We start from the raw sequence: 19,658 nt of genomic DNA, 5'->3' as shown, positions 1-19,658 counted from the left end.
GGTGGGTTGTACGGCGTGGCACATGAGAAGTCCATGACAGCACTATGCTATAGCAGCATAACTAAGGCATGGTGAGGGGTAGTCAACACCAGCGCAGGTATGGTCAGTGACCACCATCTCACGCGCAACTGGGGTGCCAGTCACATGAGGACTCAGCAGGGTGGTCCATTCCAAAATCCCCGAGATGAGTGAAGTTCCACACCGCACCATACCTAACTATGGGAGGCAGTAAAGAGGTATGTTTTAAGTCTAGACTTAAAAATAGGAAGAGTGTCTGCTAATCGAATTGAGGAGAGTAGATTATTCCAGAGGAGGGGTGCGCGATAGCTAATAGCTCTGCCACCTACTGTCGTTTTTGAGATTCTTGGAATTACAAGAAGGCCAGTATTCTGTGATCGTAGCGGTCTGGGCGATTTATATGAGACTAGGAGATTTTTAATATATTCTGGTGCCTGGCCATTAATGGCTTTGTACGTTAGAAGTAATACTTTGAAGTCAATGCGACTTTTAACAGGCAGCCAATGTAGAGATGCCATATTTTTTAGTTCTAGTGAGTGTGCGAGCAGCTGCATTTTGTATAAGCGGTAAGCTCTTTAGACAGGTGTTATTGCAGCCAGCATACAGAGCGTTGCATAATCAATCCTTGAGGTTACAAAAGCATGGATTAATTTTTCAGTGTCTGGTAAGGATAAAGGACTTCCTTATCTTTGAAATGTTCCTTAAGTGATAGAATGAAGTTTTGGTAATCTGTTTTATGTGATTTCTGTCAGGTCCATTAAGTCAAGAACAAGACAGGCAATAAAAATTCTTTAGGAAATTTTATTGAATATATTACAAATTAAATTTGGCGGTATGGCTCTGCTCAGAGGGGTCCCCAGACCTTTCATGAGCACCATGAAAGAGCAGTGAGCCTGGGGACAGCAGCAGCATTAGGGGGCGCTCACACAGTTTAACACTGAGCGAGCTAAACTATTCCCCCATATGAACAGAGCAGCAACCATGACATAAAAGTCTAAGCCATGTTATACACGACAGGGTGGAGCAGGGGAGGAGGTGGGTTGCATAAATGCGAGCAGCAAGCAGTTAGGAATAACTAAAGCAGCTTTAAATAAAAGCCCTGTTTGGATGTAGCCATTTAGAAGCGAGGGGAGTGCGAAGGGAGTTGACAGCTGATAAGCTGACGCCCATAGCGCTTAGCAGCGCCTTGACTACTTGGCCTGCCAGAATTGACGCTGACGCTCAATTACTTAGTGATAGGTCTTGGTCAATTGTAACTCCTAAATTTTTAACACTTGTGGATGAGGATAGTCGAAGATCAGTAAATGTAGCCTGTGATGAGGATAGGATATCCCTCATCTTTTTAGGACCTACAACCATGACTTCTGTTTTGTCGGAGTTCAAAAGCAGGAAATTATTTGTCATCCATGTCTTTATATCTCTTATACATGTGTCAAGTTTGGCTAACGGAGTTAATTCGTCAGGATTTACGGAAAGGTATACCGTATTTTCCGGACTATAAGTCGCTCCGGAGTATACATGTAAGTCGCATTAGTCAAAAAATGCGTCATGAACAGGGAAAAAACATATATAAGTCGCACTGGACTATAAGTCGCATTTATTTAGAAATGTATTTCACAAAATCAAAAACCAAAAACAGAGACTATGTAACTGGACTATTGAGGCCAAAAAGATTAATGTTAATGAAGACGAAGGAGTGAAGGCAGCCAAGAGGAGGGCCGGAAGGTGTAATTGTAAAGCAAAAGATTCACTGAAATAAAATGCCATGTGGTACACCAAAATTTAGCTAAAATGTGGAGAATACAATGCAATCAAGCATTTTGGGCAATGTGGAGTCACAAGCTGGCAGCAGATTAAATGTTCATTAGAGAAGAGAAAAGATGGTTTTAAAAGGGGCGTGACCCGAAGCAAGCCAGGCATAGACCTATAGGCCCGAAGGTAATTGTAAAGCAATTTACAAAAGATTCACTGAACAAAAATGCTGATATAGTGCATGAAAATTTAGCTAAAAATGTGGAGAATGCAATGCAATCAAGCATTTTGGGCAATGTGGAGTCACAAGCTGGCAGCAGATTAAATGCTCACGAGAGATAAATAGAGCGGTTTTAAAAGGACATGACCAAAGCGCAAACCAGGCGATCGGCCTATAGGCCCGACAGTAATTGTAAAGCAATTTACAAAAGATTCACTGAACAAAAATGTTGATGTGGTACATGAATAATTTAGCTACAAATGTAGAGAATGCAATTCAATCAAGCATTTTGGGCGATGTGGAGTGAGAAGCCGGCAGCAGATTAAATGCCCACGAGAGAGAAAAAGATACAGTTTTAAAAAGAAGTGCACAGACCAATTTTATGAGTTAAATTGAAACAAAATTATTACTGGCCTTTATTTGTCTGAATCTGAGGCCCGGCTATAAACAATAATTTGAGGCTTTAGGTATGCACATGTGCTTCAGGCATAGCCTATCTAATCTCTGACTGAAAGTGCACAGAACTTGTGCATTTGAGAGCGCTCTCTCGCGGCTAGACAGTTATGTTTCATGTAGGGTTCATGTCAGTTAATATGAATTAACATTTAAAAACATGTTCAATTATATATTTTTTCATATATAAGTCGCACCTGACTATAAGTCGCAGGGCCAGCCAAACTATGAAAAAAAGTGTGACTTATAGTCCGGAAAATACGGTAGTTGTGTATCGTCTGCATAAGAATGAAATTTAATGCCATGTTTCCTAATTTCAGAGCCTAGGGGAAGCATATAGAGACAAAATAACAGGGGCCCTAGTACTGAGCCTTGAGGCACCCCATATTTTACCATAGTCTGGATAGACGGTTTATTGTGGACTTGTAAAATTGTCTGCGGTTAGAAAGGTATGATCTAAACCAAGCGAGTGCTGAGTCTTTAATGCCTATCAAATGTTCAAGCCTGTGAAGTAGTATGTCATGGTCTATGGTGTCGAAGGCAGCACTGAGGTCCAGGAGGACTAAAATTGATATATATCCATTATCGGCAGCAATGAGGAGGTCATTAAAAACTTTAACTAAGGCTGATTCAGTACTGTGGTGAGCTCTGAAACCAGACTGATATAATTCTTCGATTTTATTCATATGTAAGAAGGCACTAATTTGTTTGGACACTATTTTTCTAGTATTTTCGACAGAAAAGGGAGATTAGATATAGGCCTATAGTTGGCCAGGCTGTTAGGTGAGGAAAAAATGGATCTTTTGAGGGGCAAGATCGCCTAGAGTGCACAGGCCAATTGGGTCGGAGCAGACTGGGGCTTGGTGTGAGGGAAAACCTGTCTTGTGCTGGAGGGTAGTTGTGTGTTATATGGGAGGGGAAAAAATTAAAGAAATAAAAAAAGTTTAGGGTTAGGAATTGGGACTGGGTTAAGGTTAGGAGTTGGGATAGGGGGAGGGGTTAGGATAAGGACTGGGGAAGGGTTGGAGTTAGAGAATGGGGCTGGGGGAAGGGGTTAGGGTTAGGGATTATGCTCTCCTTCTTTGCGCTGTGCTCCAGCCAGGGTTGCTCTCAAGGCCACAAATGCCAAGGTTAGTGGTGTTATGAACCTGAAAATGGCCAACTAAAAGGGTTGTACGTGTGTTCCGGGAAATACTGTAAAGATGTTGTTTGAGTCTGGTGCAGATCGTGTTACCTGTTTCCCCAATATACAGTAGGTGGCATTTGTGACATGTAATGATGTAAACTGCATTAGTGGTGTCCAGTGTAAGGGGTGTGTTTGGGGCTGTGCAATGGGAATGGAAGTTGGTAATGAACTGTTGGGGCTTGAAGAAGGAATCATGTGGGAGGGGCTGTGGAGGGGGTTTCCTGAAGAACCGTGACCTGATAAGTTTATCCTGTAAGTTATGGTTCTTGCGTAAAGCTGAAATGATTCTGTGGTGTTGAAAGGTGGGGTGAGAAGATTGGAGGTGCGTGAAGTGTTGTTTGAAAGTGTAATGTAAGTGTGTTGTGGAATGTGAGAAGGTTGTGATAAGGCGGATGATGGATTTTGGATGGGGTTCTGAGGTGGATTCAGCGGTGTCCATAGTGTGGTTTAGGATAGGGGGATCAGGGCTAGGGGTTAATGATTGTGTGTTAGAATGTGTGTGGTGTGGTGATCTGTTAGAGTGAGTGGGAGCAAGAAGATGTAGAGTATCTGTTTTGATTTTGCTTAAAAATCTTTTTGAGTAACCACGTACACGGAGGACTGTAAAGAGTGTTGCTATCGCTTCCTGGAGGTCGGTTGGGAAACTGCAGATGCGATGGAATCTTATGATTTGAGATTTGATGATTGCTCGGAAGGTGTGTTTTGGGTGGTAGAAGGCTACTATGAAGCCAGCAACATTCACTTCTCTAACATTTAAAGGTAAAGATAAAGGGTAGCCTACAGCGGTTGCACGGTTACATTCTCATTCTGTCACCTCGTGACAGCCTGCAGCCTACAGTCATTCACTTCTAAGCATTTATTTAACATGACTACTAAGATAACATTAGGCCTATGTGTATTTGTAGGTATGTGATATAATACTTTCCCATCGATAAAATTTCCATGAATATAAGCATCTAGTTTGCACTAGAAAGGCTTATGTGATCGGTTGATAACAACTTGCCGAGAACCTAGCGAACTGTTTGACTCGTGTGCCAGCCACGGTTACGAGGCCCAGAGAACCTAGCGAACTGTTTGACTCGTTTCGCAGCCACGGTTATGAGGCCCAGAGCCATACAGGCTCATCATAGTTTGACTGATTATACTACCACTCCAGTAGAGGCGCTAATACGCGATACGATGAAAGAGTAGCGACGAGAACACTCGAGCACAGCCAATCAAGCCAGTGTTGCTCTTTATGTGAAAACGAATGAAATGTGAAAACGGAACAGTGAGTCGGTTTTTGACGTTTGGCACTCGATTCTCCCGGCTCAGTGACACAAATCGGGTTATTTAACCGACACTTCGGTCAGTTCATCAACACTAACAGGAAGTGACGCGAATCGCTTACCCCCTTACCCGCTTATCCCTGCGTTCCTGTTCTCCTCGTTAAAGGCCTGAGGTGGGTGCCTAAAGGCAGGGTTAGAGGTCGCTTGGCCATAATGAGGCCGTTTGACGGCATGTGGAGGGTAATTCTGTTTGACACCAGTTTGACTCCAGTTCACGTGTGTGCACCAGCTCGGGCCTTCCGCGTTTAGCGGCGTTTAGCAACTCGCCTGCCGAGCTGTTTGAATGGGCTGGACTCTGCTCTGGGATGCTCGGCGCCTCAGGGGATGGGGGAGGTCTGTGGGATTTCTGCGTGAGAGTCTTCCAGGATGATCCCACTGTATTGTGCAAATGTGGAAGACAAAGTTCACTCCCTTGTGTTGCCTAAGCTCTCATGTTGAAATAATTACAATTCCCACATGCCGTAGAATAGATCATTTGTATGTGTCTTTTCAGTGTGTTACAGTCATTGGTAATGACTGTGTACATAAGCATGCGTTTGTGTGTGTATTGTGTGAAACATTATCTAGTGTGAAAATAAAGGTTATTCAGCAGGTTGGAACAGGTTGTTGAGAGCAGCATCTAGGAATGTTATCTTTCTGCGAGCAGCCAAGGGTTCCTTTCATAAGATACAGTCTTAATGACCAAAGGGCTCACACACAAATCATCCATGCACACACAAGCCCCACACTCACAAATACAACAAGCACATACACACTGACTGACATACCCTTTCATAAATTGTGATATATTTTACACACACACACACACACATACACACACACACACACACACATACACACACACATATACCCACACATACACACACACACACACACACACACACACACATACACACACACACACACACACACACACACACACACATATACCCACACACACACACACACATATACACACACACACACAAACACACACACATACAAACACACACACACACACACATATACACACACACACACACACACACACACACATATACACACACACACACACACACACACACACAGCACACACTCCCCCTCCCTGTGTGTGTGCCTTTCTAGTGTGGTGTGCACCTGCAGGATAATTACCACTATCAGTCCCTGCGATGTTCCTCCCTCCCACACTTGTCAATGGCAGAGTGTTAGCATTGCATGCGCCATATGTCATGCAGCTCCGCTTATGTCTGGCTCCGCTGGAACATGACAACTTCTGTGAGGCCTGTCAGTAGGCAGCGACGGAAATGTAGTGTAAGGGGGTGTGAGTTGGGGGTTTATGTGGTGGAAGTGTGAGGATGATCATTTGATTATTCAGTGATTCGACTGTTTTTCTTCGTCTGCATGGTTGTTACTGTTAGCAACCATACAAACAAAGAAAGAGAAACTGTAGACACTCCTCTGGCAGGGAACTGTGGGTCTGTGTAGGTTTGTGTGTGCGTGCATTCGTGTGTGTGTGTCTGTCTGTCTCTGTGTGTTTGTGTGGGTTTGTGTGTGCGTGCATGTGTGTGTGTGTTTGTGTCTGTCTGTCTCTGTGTTTAGCAGAGCTCACGTCAATGCACACATAGTTACTTACTTTATCTCCTGAAAAGAGCTCATGCATGCAATGCTTTGCAGAGAAGGGGCTATCATGTATCATAATCCAATGAATAGCTCAGCAATACACAGTGACATGTAGAGGGGACACACAGAGGCACATTGTTCACAAGTGCTAGTTTCACCACACACACAAACGTGTGCTCACACAGGCACCCTCACACACACACCACGACCCTGCTGCTGTGTTGCATGCACTTGATCAGCTGTGCATGCGCATACGGTTCTGCCAGGGGAGACAAGGGAGGAAACCCCATTAGCAGCTGCTGCCGGTCTGCGCACCTGACTCACAGTGTTCTGTTTCCACAGGAAGGGCTGGAGATGAATCAATACTTTTCTCGGTGCATGGATTACTTTATCTGTGCACCATTTTCCACATCACGTTTCACGCATGCATTCGATAGCCCACAGATCTCTCAAGAGGAATAAATCAGGAGCTCTTAGTTTGAGAGGTTCCTTAAAAGGTCTTCTTCACAATATGCATTCATAATACAACTTCACATAGAATGTTTTCTATGAATCACTCTTTTATGAAGAGTTTTCTTATCATATGTGACTTTTGGCTCCTAAAAAATCCTAAAAACACTATTTCATTTTGTAAATACTCATATTAACCTTGACTCACATTAAAATTAATATTTGATATGATTATGTATTTATGACTGTTACTTCAGCAGACTGTACTTATGCCGTATGATGTTACTAAGCACTGTAGAAAATCCATCAGACAAAGTGCTCTGAGAATCTCGAGAGCTGAGACCACATTATTGAGGCTGAGCCGACCTAAGTGGGATTCTAGAGAAGCATGGCAACAGCCACAATAATAACAGCAAACACCAGCAGCAGACAGCAGCAGCAGCAGCCATGGCAGAAATGGTTCCAGGCATTCCTCCCCGGGCCAGGCCGCAGTAACCTGTGCAGAGCCTCCTGCTGCGTGTGTTGGCGGGGAAGGAAACGTGCCGCGCTGATGCATATGATTTCCATATTTCTGCCAGACGGGGCCTCGGACTTACACGGCACACTGGGAACTTGTAAAAAGCCTGGGAAGGAATGTGTGTGTGTGTGTGTGAGAGAGTGTTTCTGTGTGTGTGAGGAGGAACGACAGATTAGAGGAGTTTGCATCTCCAGGTCCCATAATTTGACTACTTAGGCATGTGTGTGGTGGTGAGTGTCAGGTTGTGTGTGTGTGTGTGTGCGCGTGCATGCGTGCTTCATGCTTCAATGGGTCTGTCTGCCATCTCTGTGTTTGTGTTTATCTCATCATGTTTTTGTTTTATGTTGTTTGGTTACCATGACTGATGCCATAGCAATGACTGTAATTATCCCAATAACACAGGGAGCCATACGCAGGATGCACACTCCACACACTCCACGCACATGCACACACACAAGCACACACACACACACACACACACACACACACACACACACACACACACACCAGACATACATGCACACACACTCTATAGCTATTTGTTCTTACTGTGTGTACTGTAATGTTTGCAATTTTAAATTCCCTGCACTGACACAGATTATGATCTCTCTCTGCTGTTTACTAATGGAAGAACTAATTTACCAATTCCTCTGTGAACTCTCAGTTGCACTCACTCCCAGTCTCAAATAATGAAAAATAAATTGCTGAAGGCCTTTGGCTGCTTAAGACAGTAGAGAACAAGAAATGAAAAGAGTGGATTTGATATAAGGCTTGTTAACAGAGTGCTTCATTAGACATGCCTTTTCTCTCATCAGTGTGTGGGATGTGAGGCGGAGGTTCCACAATGATATATTTGCTGGGAAGTCATGGTGTGTCTTTGGTGTGTCTGGGGCTTCCGTGTGACACTCTGTCGGGGCTGGTTGGCAACCGCCGCTGATCCCAGCCTTGAATTTGCCTCAGCTTTTTGTAGCGTGGACGGCCTCCTGATCAAAACCGGGCTTGTGAGAGTCTGAGCTGTTTGATGGATGGAGCAGCACAGAGGGAAATATGGCTTAGATCTGAGATGCAAAGCTGTGGAAGGTTGTAGACTGTTCAGAGCAGTGGTGTTGATTTAGGAAAGTCCCCACTAGTATGGACAAATGTAGTATTGGTAATGCAATCAAACTTAATGGAACCAATTTGGGAACTTTTGAGGGGTTTTGGGATTTTGTGTGCTTGTGAGAGCTCAAAATAAGCGAGCATCTGAGCACTTGTCCACAGAAAAAAAACAAGAACTCTTTTCCCTGCTAACCTATACGGTAAGGCATCTTTTCCCCTGATTAGGTGAGCACGCCACGCTGCTGACAAGCATGACTGGATCAGCGTGTCAGCTGGACGGGCTCTGTCGGGGCTCTGCTGGCTGCGTCTCTTGAGACTTTCATTTTCCTCACAGTTTGAAACCGAGAGCATCGTGTGACGTCAACCAGTCAACAAAACCCCACAGCCCACCGGAGAAGAAAGAGAGGTGCTGTTTGGGCGGCTATCAGCTCGTTTTCCAAGACAAGTGTGATGGCTGCGATGATGATCGGGCTGATTGTGATGATGACGATGGTTGTTGTGGACATATGTTAGTTTTTGTGTCTTCAGAAGGCAAGCATGCACTTAATGATGCTAACCTTCTTTATTTTATGTGGGTGTGTTTGTGTTTGTGTGAGAAAGACAGAGAGAGTTGTGTGTGTGTGCGCGCGCGTGTGTGTGTGTGTGTGTGTGTGTGTGTGTGTAGTAGGGAGTGTTCCTCCTGCCCCCTCCGCAGGCTGGCTTTTCTCTGATCTGGCTTTGTGACCACTGGGGACAGATGGGAAAGCAGTGGGAGTCTGGAGCAGGAACACATGCAGACTCTCTCACACACACACACACACACACACACACACACACACACACACACACACAGACACAGACACGCAGATATATATATATACACACACATTCTTTACCACGCAGACACACCTTTCATGCGAGCATGCGACAGATTCACACAAACTGTCCGAAGGACACGCAAGCACGCCACGGTTATTCACTCACACACACACACACACACACACACACACACACACACACGCACACACACACACGCACACACACACACACACACACACACGCACCACAATCAACACGAAGAGGAGGATGAGGCATACTCAGACAGATTTGTTCATCCACACACTCACACACACACACACACACTCACACACAAACAGAAAAAAAAAAAAACATTCTCTCAGTCAAGCACGTAATCTTTCCCCAGACTAATTCAGAAGCCAGACCAATTCACACAGTGACACAGTCACGCTCATGGTTAGATGCACACTTCACTCACACAACAACACACACACACACATACACACACACACACATACACACACACAGATTGCCAGTTTGTCCTTAGTCTGGGGTTCCTCAGATAATCCTGATGTCCTAATGTAAAGTCCAGCATGCCGTAATGATACAATAGTTCTGTAAGCGTCTCCAGGTCTGGCCAAGGAACTGTGTGTGTGTGTGTGAGTGTGCGTGCATGTGATTGTGTAAGCTGATGTTCGCCTGCGGAGCAGGCTTTAATGAGGGCACAGGCTTGTAAGCTGCTGGCTCACGCTCATGAGTGTGTGTGTCTGTGTGTGTGTGTGCTGTGGGAGAGAGGCACAGACGCCGGGACATAGTCTGTGTGTTTGTCTGCCTGTGTGCGTGCGAGATATGCGTATGTGTACAGCCATATGTATATGTGTGTGTGTGTGTGTATGTGTGCGTGTGAGTGTCTATACAGCCATTTGTGTGTGTGAGTGTGTTAGTGTATCGTGGGGGGAGCATATGAATGGACAGTCCTCCGGCGCTCTGCTTCTCTCCGCTCCACTCAACTCAGCCCGGTGCCATGTGTCCATATGGCGGGTGAGGTAACAGCAGTCTAGCAGGGCCTCCTCCGCCCCTAGCTTAATGTATGGAGTCATGATACTATAGCGCTATAAGCTGCTGGTGAGTGCATGTGAGTCTTAATTAAACAGAAGGTCTCTAAGCCCCCCCCCATAAGCCCTCACAGTACTGTACCTGCCTGTGTGGTGGAGTACTACACACAGGCAATCTGATGCTGCCAATCGAGCCAGGCTGGAATGGAAACTGATGATGACGTGAAAAGAAGAATCAGGTCAAATGTGTGTGTGTGTGTGTTTATGTTAATTGAGGAGTCATCTTTTAATTGGCTCTTCGATAGCTCCGAGTCAGTTGTAAAATGGAGTGAAGGGGGGCGCAGGCACTCCAGGCTGTAGATGTGGGTACAGTTATGTGTGCGGCTCTCTGTACACATGTTCAGCACAGAGACAGCATCAGCAGTGGTGGCTTGACTGATGGCTTGTTTGACTCTGATGGTGACACTCTCCTCTCGCCTGTCCACTGCACTGTCCCTCTGTTGATGTCCTATAATGGTGGGGTTTGGGGGGCCTGAGCGGTCTGTCTGGGCCCATCTTAGCGCTCTCTGTGTCTGAAGTCAGTGCTCCCCTACAGACGAGAATGGAGGAAGAAGAGAAAGTGTTTTTGTTTGGCCGGGTGGTCATGTGATAAGCTCCTTTGGTAAACACAGGGCCTACAACTGCAGTTTCCTTAAGACTACGCAGATGTTTTACGTGACTGGAAGTGTTTTATGCTATTGGAATTATGGTAGCATGAAACATTATGGTAACGTGACTTAAAATAAAGCATTCTGGGATATGGTCTTTTGGCCTCGGAGCCTTTCACTCAGCTTTTATCCTCCACCGCCTTTGTGAGATTATTTTGGGGTGTTTTTATGTACTGAGTGTGAGCCTCTGCGTGTGTGTTTGTTTCTGCCCAAGTGTGGCTGTGAGTCTCTCCTTCTCTTTTTCACGGACGCCATACACTCCACATCAGTGCACATGACCGCAGCATAAAAGCGCTGTGTGGATATGATTAAAGCGCTGAGAAGGCCACTACTCTTTATAGATAGAGGAAGCATGAGCTCACAGGCAGAGAGCACCACACGCCGACAGGCTCTCTCTCTCTCTCTCTCTCTCTCTGTCTCTCTCTCTCTGTCTCTGAAGAAGAGAGGGATGGAGGGAGGCGGACCCCTCGCAGCTGAGCTGGAAGAGAGTGCGATTCACGTGGCCCTATGTTTCACCACATGGAGCAAGAGAGCAAAGGACTTCCAGGAAAAAATGCAAAAGGAAAAAAGTTAATATTTCTCTGTCAGTGCCACTTTCTCAATCTCCTCGCCTCTTTTCCCCTCGCTCCACTTCTGTTTCGGAGACGGCTGACAGAAAAATAGGACATACAGACTCTGGCTTTTCCCTCTTCCCTCTGTTCCTTGTTCTTTCTCACGCTCAGGCGGAACCCTAATGCACACACATTTACACGCACCTGGCCTCTACGTTAATTTAGGAGAACAACTCCTTTGTTGATGTCAGCAAGTTACAGTTAAATGAGGAGAAAAAAAAAAAACATGAAGAAAATGAGTCCCAGCTGAGCAAGTGTGAAACATGCCTACTTACAGTAGCTACAGTAGATAAAGGCCAGACAGGGGACATGCTGTGGGTTTGGAAGTGATTGACAGCGCCATTGCAGTAAATAGAGATGTGTTTTGGAGAGAGGCCGTGAGCTAGAGAGAAAGTGTGTCATTTTATTTCTGGAAAGTTGATGTGGTGATGAGTAGTTTTTCCAAAGCACGCATCATTCAGGGAACTTATGAACGACTTGCCTTGATAATTACCGTGTTCCATCTTCCTTCCTGACTTCTTGTTCCTCCCCCTGCTCTCTTTCTCTCTCCTCTCCCTCCCTCTGTCCCTGTCATTGTTTCTCTCTCTCTCTCTCTCTCTCCCTCCCTCGCTCTCTTGTCCTGTTAGGGAGAGGATTCTGGGCCAACAGCTGGCTGAGGTGACGCAAGCGCTGGAGCTGGTGAGAGGTGAGCGGGATCTCCACCATAGACAGCTGGACCACGAGCAGGCCCAACGACGGACACTCAGGTATGTGTGTTTGTGTGTGTGTGTGTGTGTGTGAGAGAGAGTGAGAGACTGTCTGTCTGGCGTGATGTGTCCACAGTAGCATCTGTGCTAATGGCATGACAGGAAAAGCACAGATGGGAAACAACTATGTGTGCATGTGTTATGTGTGTGTGTGCGTGTGTGTGTGTGTGTGCATGTGTTATGTGTGTGTGTGTGTGTGTGTGTGTGTGTGTGTGTGTGTGTGTTTGTGTGTGTGCATGTGTTATGTGTGTGTGTGTGTGCGTGTGTGTAGGGACCAGAGAAAACACCCTATCGTGGTAAGCATCCACACTGCTTTCCCACTCCATTCCATGTGAATAAGCAGGGACAAAACACAAAGACTTTTCCATGGCTTGCTAAGCGGAAAGTGGGCTGGTGCCAAGGCCACAGCCCTGGCCACGCTGCGCTCCGTGTCAGCTGCTGGCCACTCACTTGGGGAGGTAAACAATGGCTTGCGTGGCATGATTGAGTGTGTCTGACGGTAGGAAAAGCAGCGAGTATCTGTTTGAATTATGACTGGGTGGACTGGAAAATGATCTGGTACAAAAACACCTGTGCTAGCCCGCCTTGTCCCAATATAGCTGTCAACACTGGGCACATGCACGGCATTCTGAGCAAACAGGCCATTTTAGAGGATGAGGGGAGTGGTTGTGTGGACTACATACAAGTGTGTACTGGATACATGCGAGTGTGTTGTGTGAATGAGTGAGTGAGTGTGTGTGTGTGTGTGTGTGTGTGTGTGTGAGTGAGAGTGTGTGTGTTTGTATGTGGCAGTACATGTGTGCTTACATGTTTGTATTTGTTGTCGTTATTAAATCCCTCAGTAAACAGCACTTGTGAGCATGTGAGGCTTTGCAGCAATCGGATGTCAGTTCACCAATAAGACGCACACTGAGACAGTGACTTAGGGCTTATATCTCCCATACTTCTCTGCCATTCCACTGATTAATGTTGTCTGATGGAAAAACACATGTGCCCCCCCTTCTCCCTCTCTCTCCCTCTCTCTGTCTCTCTTTCTCTCACACACACATACAAACACACCTTTCTGTGCTTGTTTCCATGCTTTTCCACAGAGAGACATATTAGTCTTTCTGGTTTTATTTGTTCTCTCCCACCTGCACAAGGCCAGATAAATATGGAGCGCTGCGTGAGAAACGAGGGAAACAGGAGAGCGCGAGAGGAATGGAAAATGAAGGCAGATGTCTGGAGAGGTGTAATAAGGGGAATCATAGCAGACAGAGAGACCTACTTGCCCCTGTGACACTTGTCATCTCTCGAACGCTCAAGATGAATAATGAAGTTGCTTTTGCGTTATGGGCGAGTGGAGGCCGCTCTGACTTGATGGGCCGTCAAGACTGCATTCCTGGAGTTACTCAATGTTCTATTCCGTGTTCTCGATTCACCCTCTCAGACCCGGCTGGCAGAGGCAGTAATGTTTTATGGTGCCTCAAATTATTCGCTTACTTTTTCCTTTCTATTCGTCTCGAGCTGTCTTTCTCTCTCTCTCTTTCTTTCGTTTGACCTCTTTTGCACAGCTGACAAGGCCACTGGTGGAGATTCAGAAAGAGAGGGAGAGAGAAAGGGAAAGAGAGAAGGAGAAAGAGAGAAAGGGAGAGAGAGAGAAGGAGAAAGAGAGAAAGCCCTAGGGGGGTCACAGTGCCATGATTGCAGAAATGTGGTGTAATTTTATGTGCCCTCTAGTTTAATCCAGACCCCCGCCCCCATCCTCACCCCCCTGAGTTTCTTATCTATCTGACTCCAGCCTCACCTCAAAGCACATGGAGAAGCCTGAGATGAAACATGTCAACACTCACGAGGACTCATCTCCCTCTCACCCTGCTAGGACTTCAGCTACATCAGCCTTCAACATTCTCCAGCCTTCCACATTCTCTGTGCATGCATGTGCATGTGCGTGTGTGTGGATTGTATGCGTGTTGGGATAGCTAGCCATCGCGTGAGGTCTAGCACTCAGACAAATCAGAGGTGATTGCAGGCTACTCCCCAGCAGTTTGCAGCTTGTGGCTTCATTAAGCTGTGCGTGTGTGTCTGTGTCTGTGTGTGTGTCTGTGTAGAATCTCCTGCATGGAACTGGGAGAGGTAGAATAGGAAAGACTGACGAACAGACAGAGTGAGGGTAGACAGACAGAATGACAGAAAGACGTGCAGACATACAGACGTGCAGACAGACAGAGCGATGAGTTTATGCGTGCATGGCGATTAATGAGGATGGATGTTATGAGGTCATCCGTCTGGACGGCCTGGTGAGACTGGGCAGCCCCCATGAAGTGCTGGGGAACAGAGGAGAAGCGAACAGGTCAGAGGCAAGCTGAGCCAGGGCCTTTCCTCTCTCCCTCTCTCTCTCTCTCTCCCTCCCTCTCTTTCTTCGTTCTCCCTCTTTCTCTCTCTCTCTCACACATACGTACGGACTAAGATCAAAAGCAGGCCATGTGTGGGCCAGACGCACTGCTCCCAACTCACCAGAGGGACTTCACAGGCCAGACAGACATAGCATGGCAGAGAGGAGCACAGAGGGGTTGGAGGGTAGAACTGGAGCAGCGCTACGGAGAGATGGAGAGAGAGAGAGAGAGAGAGAGAGAGAGGGAGGGAGGGAGAGAGGGAGGACACTGAGGGCTGAGGGGGAAAGTGGGTTGGGTTGGGCTGGACTGGGTCCTGAAGAAGCAGGCCAGTGGGTGTGGAGCGGCTCCGGGCCGGAGAGGGACACAGCTGCACAGGACCAGAGCAGAGCATGTTACGGCCATTCAGCTCATCTTTTCCCCCACTGCTGTCGCTCCCTTTCTCTCTCTCACTTTCTTTCTCTCTCTCTCTCTCTCTGTCTCATTCTCTCAGTGCCTGTTTATAAAACTTTCCTGCCTTTGATCTACCTCCTCGCCATTTCTCTCTCTCCATCTCTCTCTCTCTCTCTCTCCATCTCTCTCTCTTCAGGTCTGCCTCTCTCGCTCTCCGTCTGTGTGTGTGTGTGTGTGTGTGTGTGTGTGTGTGTGCAGTAATGAGGGCAGTGGGTGCTGTGGTGTCACTTACTTGCTGCCTTGCTGCATTGCTCTGCCCACTGCCTCGCTCTCATTATCCGCTCCTCTAAAGGAAAACAACTTTCCCTCTGTCTTGGTTCTCGCGCTTCACACTCCAGGGCATATCACACTCACCAGCGCTCTGTTGATGGGTTGCCATGGGAGACGCTCGTGTGTATAGTGTGTATGGAGTGCACGTGTGTGTCGCTCGGTGTGTGAGTGAGTGTGTGTGTGTGTGTGTGTGTGTACGTTTGTGGATTTGTTTGTGTAATAATGCTCCCAGGGCTGTCGGAGTGTGCGGGGCTGCCTCACCCCTCCCTCCCCATCTCTCTCTCCCTCTCTTTCCCTCTATCTCTCTCTCCCCCTCTCCCTCTCTCTCTCTCCCTCTTTCTCTCTCTCGCTTCCTCTCTCTCTCTCTCTCTCCCTCTCTCCCTCTCTCTCCCTTTCTCTCTCCCTCTCTCCCTCTCTCCCGGGCTAAAGTGGTGGCAGGGACACTTAGCGTGGCGCTCAGTGTGTTTATACCTCGCTCTGCTCTCCGGCTGCTGCCCTGACCTGATGTCATACTCCACTCCAGTAAGACTTTAATGAGACGCCCGCTGTGCTTTTAGAGCTGAGGTTGGGGAGGGAAGGCGGCCCTTTGGTCTCGGGATCAGCATGATCTTACAGGCCCTAAAGGTTACACGCCATCCACTCTCACAGCTTGGCTTTTGGAGCCTTTCCATTCCGCTGTTGCTTTGGTTTTGAGTTTGTTTCCCCAGAAGTTCCCACAGTGAAGGCAGAGTGTAGAGTTTGCACCGCAGATAGACATGCAAATATGAATGTAGGGTCATCAGTTAGCCTTGTTGATGCATAAACTCTAAAGTTGCCTGTCTATGTGTGTGTGTGTGTGTTAGAGGTGTGCGGGGCGGCAGGCATGTGTAGGTATATGTGTGTGTATATGTGTGTTTATGTGTGTGTGTGTGTGTGTGTGTGTGTGTGTGTGTGTGTGTGTGTGTATGTGTGTGTGTGTGTGTGTTTATTTCAGTATGAGGTGCAAGCGTCAGCAGCAGGCTCTGCTGAGGTCAGGCTGTGTGCTGCGTTCGTCTCATCAAGAGTTGCAGACCTTACGGACTCACCTCAGCCACCTCAAAGCATTCTGGGAAGATCAGAATGGCAAGGTCGTGCAAAGCAGTACAGCTGCAATGGCAGGTGAGAACTAATTACCGCAAACTGACACACACACTCACAAAAACACACAAACAAACACATAGGCCAAAGGCTGGAAGCGTTTATAGATTGACAGGTTTAACTGATTCAACTGCCAAACCCAAATTTGTGTGGAGAGTTTGGTCTTTGCTTGAGGCGTATGAAACCTGCATTTAGTGAAGATGGTATCATAGTAACATGGTTGCAGTGGAAATAGAAGGGAATATATTTTTAGCGCTGGAACAAAATCTCCCAGTGCATTTATCACAGAGGGCAGCCTGTTCCCCCCAACGCTGAGATAATTGCTATGTAATGATAAGGAGGCGATATGATTACTCTACTCTAATGGACCTCAGAGAGGACTCTCTGGGTTCTGTCTCTAGTCAGTGTGTGTGTGTGTGTGTGTGTGTGTGTGTGTGTGTGTGTGTGTGTGTCAGGATGTTTGTCTTCATGCGTGTGCATCTTGCTGATGTCAGCAAGTGTGTTAGTGAAACATGCAATCTCTACAAACATTTTTGAGAGCTGAGTTTTGACGTAGTCAGACATCCATAAAACTATTTGATCATTTACCGTAGACTGTTCTTTGACCGCTGTTATCATTAAGTACATTGTGATGAAGTGATATTAAGGAACATTATCTATGGTAACTGATCCATAATGTTCCATAATCCATAGTGTTACAGTTTTTCACAATTGCTAAAACTTATTTGTTTTAAACCTTCCACTGTAAACACAAACCCCAAATCTCAAACTACATTCACAAAACCTGTGACAACCTTTGCAAATCATTCACAAAGCAGTCAAAATTAAAACACTTCTGAGCAGTCATTACACACACAACACAGTTTTCAGGGCAGCCCAAATTGCTCCAGGAGAAAGTTTCATTGTTTGCAATACAATAAATGCATTTTGCATCTAAAACACAAAACAAAACAAAGCAAAACGATTTCAGAAATAAAAAAAAGTTAAAATAAAGCATTGAGAATGGGGGTGAATTTTGAGAAAAGGGTGGACGGTATCAAAAAATGTGTTTTAGCAATTGTGAAAAACTATATACCACAAAAGACAGGGATTTCAATACTGTTAATGAGAAGTACATTGCAGTCTACAGCCTGCATTGAACTGTGAACGTTGTTGATATGAAGTCCATTGTTGATATGAACTTGCACTGTTCAGCTGACTTGTCTTTTGAATGTTATGAACTCAGTGGTAATTGGCTGTGTGATGCCCAACCCTTCTCAGGTGACATGGCTCACCTCAGTCTCACCCTTACGAGGTGTGGCTCTTTGGAGGTATATATATTAAAAAAAAGCTTGTGGTTGATCCACCTCTTCTCTGAAGACTGCACACTCCTCTTGGCTGCCAAATTCCTCTCTGAGTGTGTGTGTGTGTGGGTCTGTGTGTGGGTGTGTGTATGTGTGTGTGTGTGGGTCTGTCTGTGTGTGTGTGTGTGTGTGTGTGTGTAGCTGCTGCGTCATGCAGAGTTGAGCAAGTGCACGGGGCAGAGAGGGCTGCTCAGACAGTGCGCAGGTATGTTTACTGTAGCTCTGCTGAGCTGACGCTTACGCCTCTACTTCTCACTCGGCATCTGGTCACGTGGGCTCGTCATGTGTCAGCCATGGTGGAAGATACTACTTCGAGAGACAGAGAGAGAGAGAGAGAGAGAAAGAGAGAGTGAGAGAAATAGAGAGATAAAGAGAGAGAGAGAGAGAGAGAGAGAGAAAGAGAGAGGCAGAGAGAGAGAGAGAAATAGAGAGAGAGAAAGAGAGAGAGAGAGAGAGGCATAGAGAGAGAGAAAAAGAAAGAGAGAGAGAGACAGAGATAGAGAGAGGAAAAGAAAAAAAATAGAGAGAAACAGAAAGAGAGAGAGAGAGATGGCCTGCCCTTTACTCTCACCTGTGTGTGACTGTGTGCAGGTGAAGGCCAAACTGATATGGGTGTGGGTGTGTAATTATGTGCTGTTACCTGTCTGGCAGCTTTCTGTGGTTACACTGAAGAAGAGATAGAGAGAGAGAAAGAGAGAGAGAGAGAGAGAGAGAGTGGGGGAGGAAAAGAAGAGAAGACAGAGAGATATTATTAAGGGGTCATTCCACGTCAATTCAACCAGGGCCCACGCACTTAGGTCTCAAGAAATTCTGAAAAAATTACTAGATGTACCTATGTTACCCAGGAGACACACTGTAAAATTACTCTTATGTAAGATCAATACTTTCCAAGATACAGCCAGTTTTACAGGGGGTGTCGATTTTGTTCGGCCTCTTTTTTTTGTCAAAGTTCACAAGCCCACAGCGCAAGAACTAAACCATGTAGGAGGCTCAAATTTTGCATGCTGGTACATAAATTGGAATAATATGTAGCAAAATCATCACGTTTGGTCTGGATAATCCTCCATGGCCATAGCTGTCCCTCAAAGTTGATACAAATTTTATTGGAGTTTTTGGCTGGGCTCTTTTTAAGCCTTCAGAAGACATATTTGTACTCAACATAGGCTCTTGATTTATTTTCCTTACTGAGATAAGTAGAAACACTCTCACAAAAAACAATGAACAGAAAATAAATTCCTTCAGGGTCTGAACAGCAGACTTTACAAGTCTAAAAAATCATTTTGGTTCTCATTTTCAGAGCACCCAAACACCTTGTGGGAATATACAAAGATTTTTAAATATTTTTTTTTTCTTTATTCTCCATGATCTTTTCTTTTTTAAAACACCAATTTGACTTGTCTTATGCAAATCTTTCTTTTTCACTTTCCACCCTGGACATGGGCAAAATGCACCATTGACATCAATATGTTTTGTATACAGTAAAACTGGCTGTATCTTGGAAAGTATTGATCTTACATAAGAGTAATTTTACAGTGTGTCTCCTGGGTAACATAGGTACACCTGGTAATTTTTTCAGAATTTTTTGAG

General features: G+C 45.9%; 1 protein-coding gene across 4 annotated transcripts in view; it reads left to right on the top strand.

Annotated features, from left to right (window-relative positions):
- lekr1 (leucine, glutamate and lysine rich 1) overlaps window positions 1-19,658 on the top strand; it is a 71,271-nt gene that overhangs the window by 13,177 nt on the left and 38,436 nt on the right. For all 4 annotated transcript variants that reach the window (XM_048264108.1, XM_048264110.1, XM_048264109.1 and 1 more), the window contains 2 exons: window positions 12,398-12,517; window positions 16,586-16,749. In XM_048264108.1, the coding sequence (XP_048120065.1) occupies window positions 12,398-12,517; window positions 16,586-16,749 (284 nt within the window). The remainder of the gene's footprint in view (window positions 1-12,397; window positions 12,518-16,585; window positions 16,750-19,658) is intronic.

This window comes from Alosa alosa, chromosome 15, assembly GCF_017589495.1.
Source record: "Alosa alosa isolate M-15738 ecotype Scorff River chromosome 15, AALO_Geno_1.1, whole genome shotgun sequence".
In the NCBI taxonomy this organism is placed as follows: domain Eukaryota; kingdom Metazoa; phylum Chordata; class Actinopteri; order Clupeiformes; family Clupeidae; genus Alosa; species Alosa alosa.
Note: the sequence above shows the minus strand (reverse complement) of the source record. Positions and strands in the feature narration are given on the sequence as shown.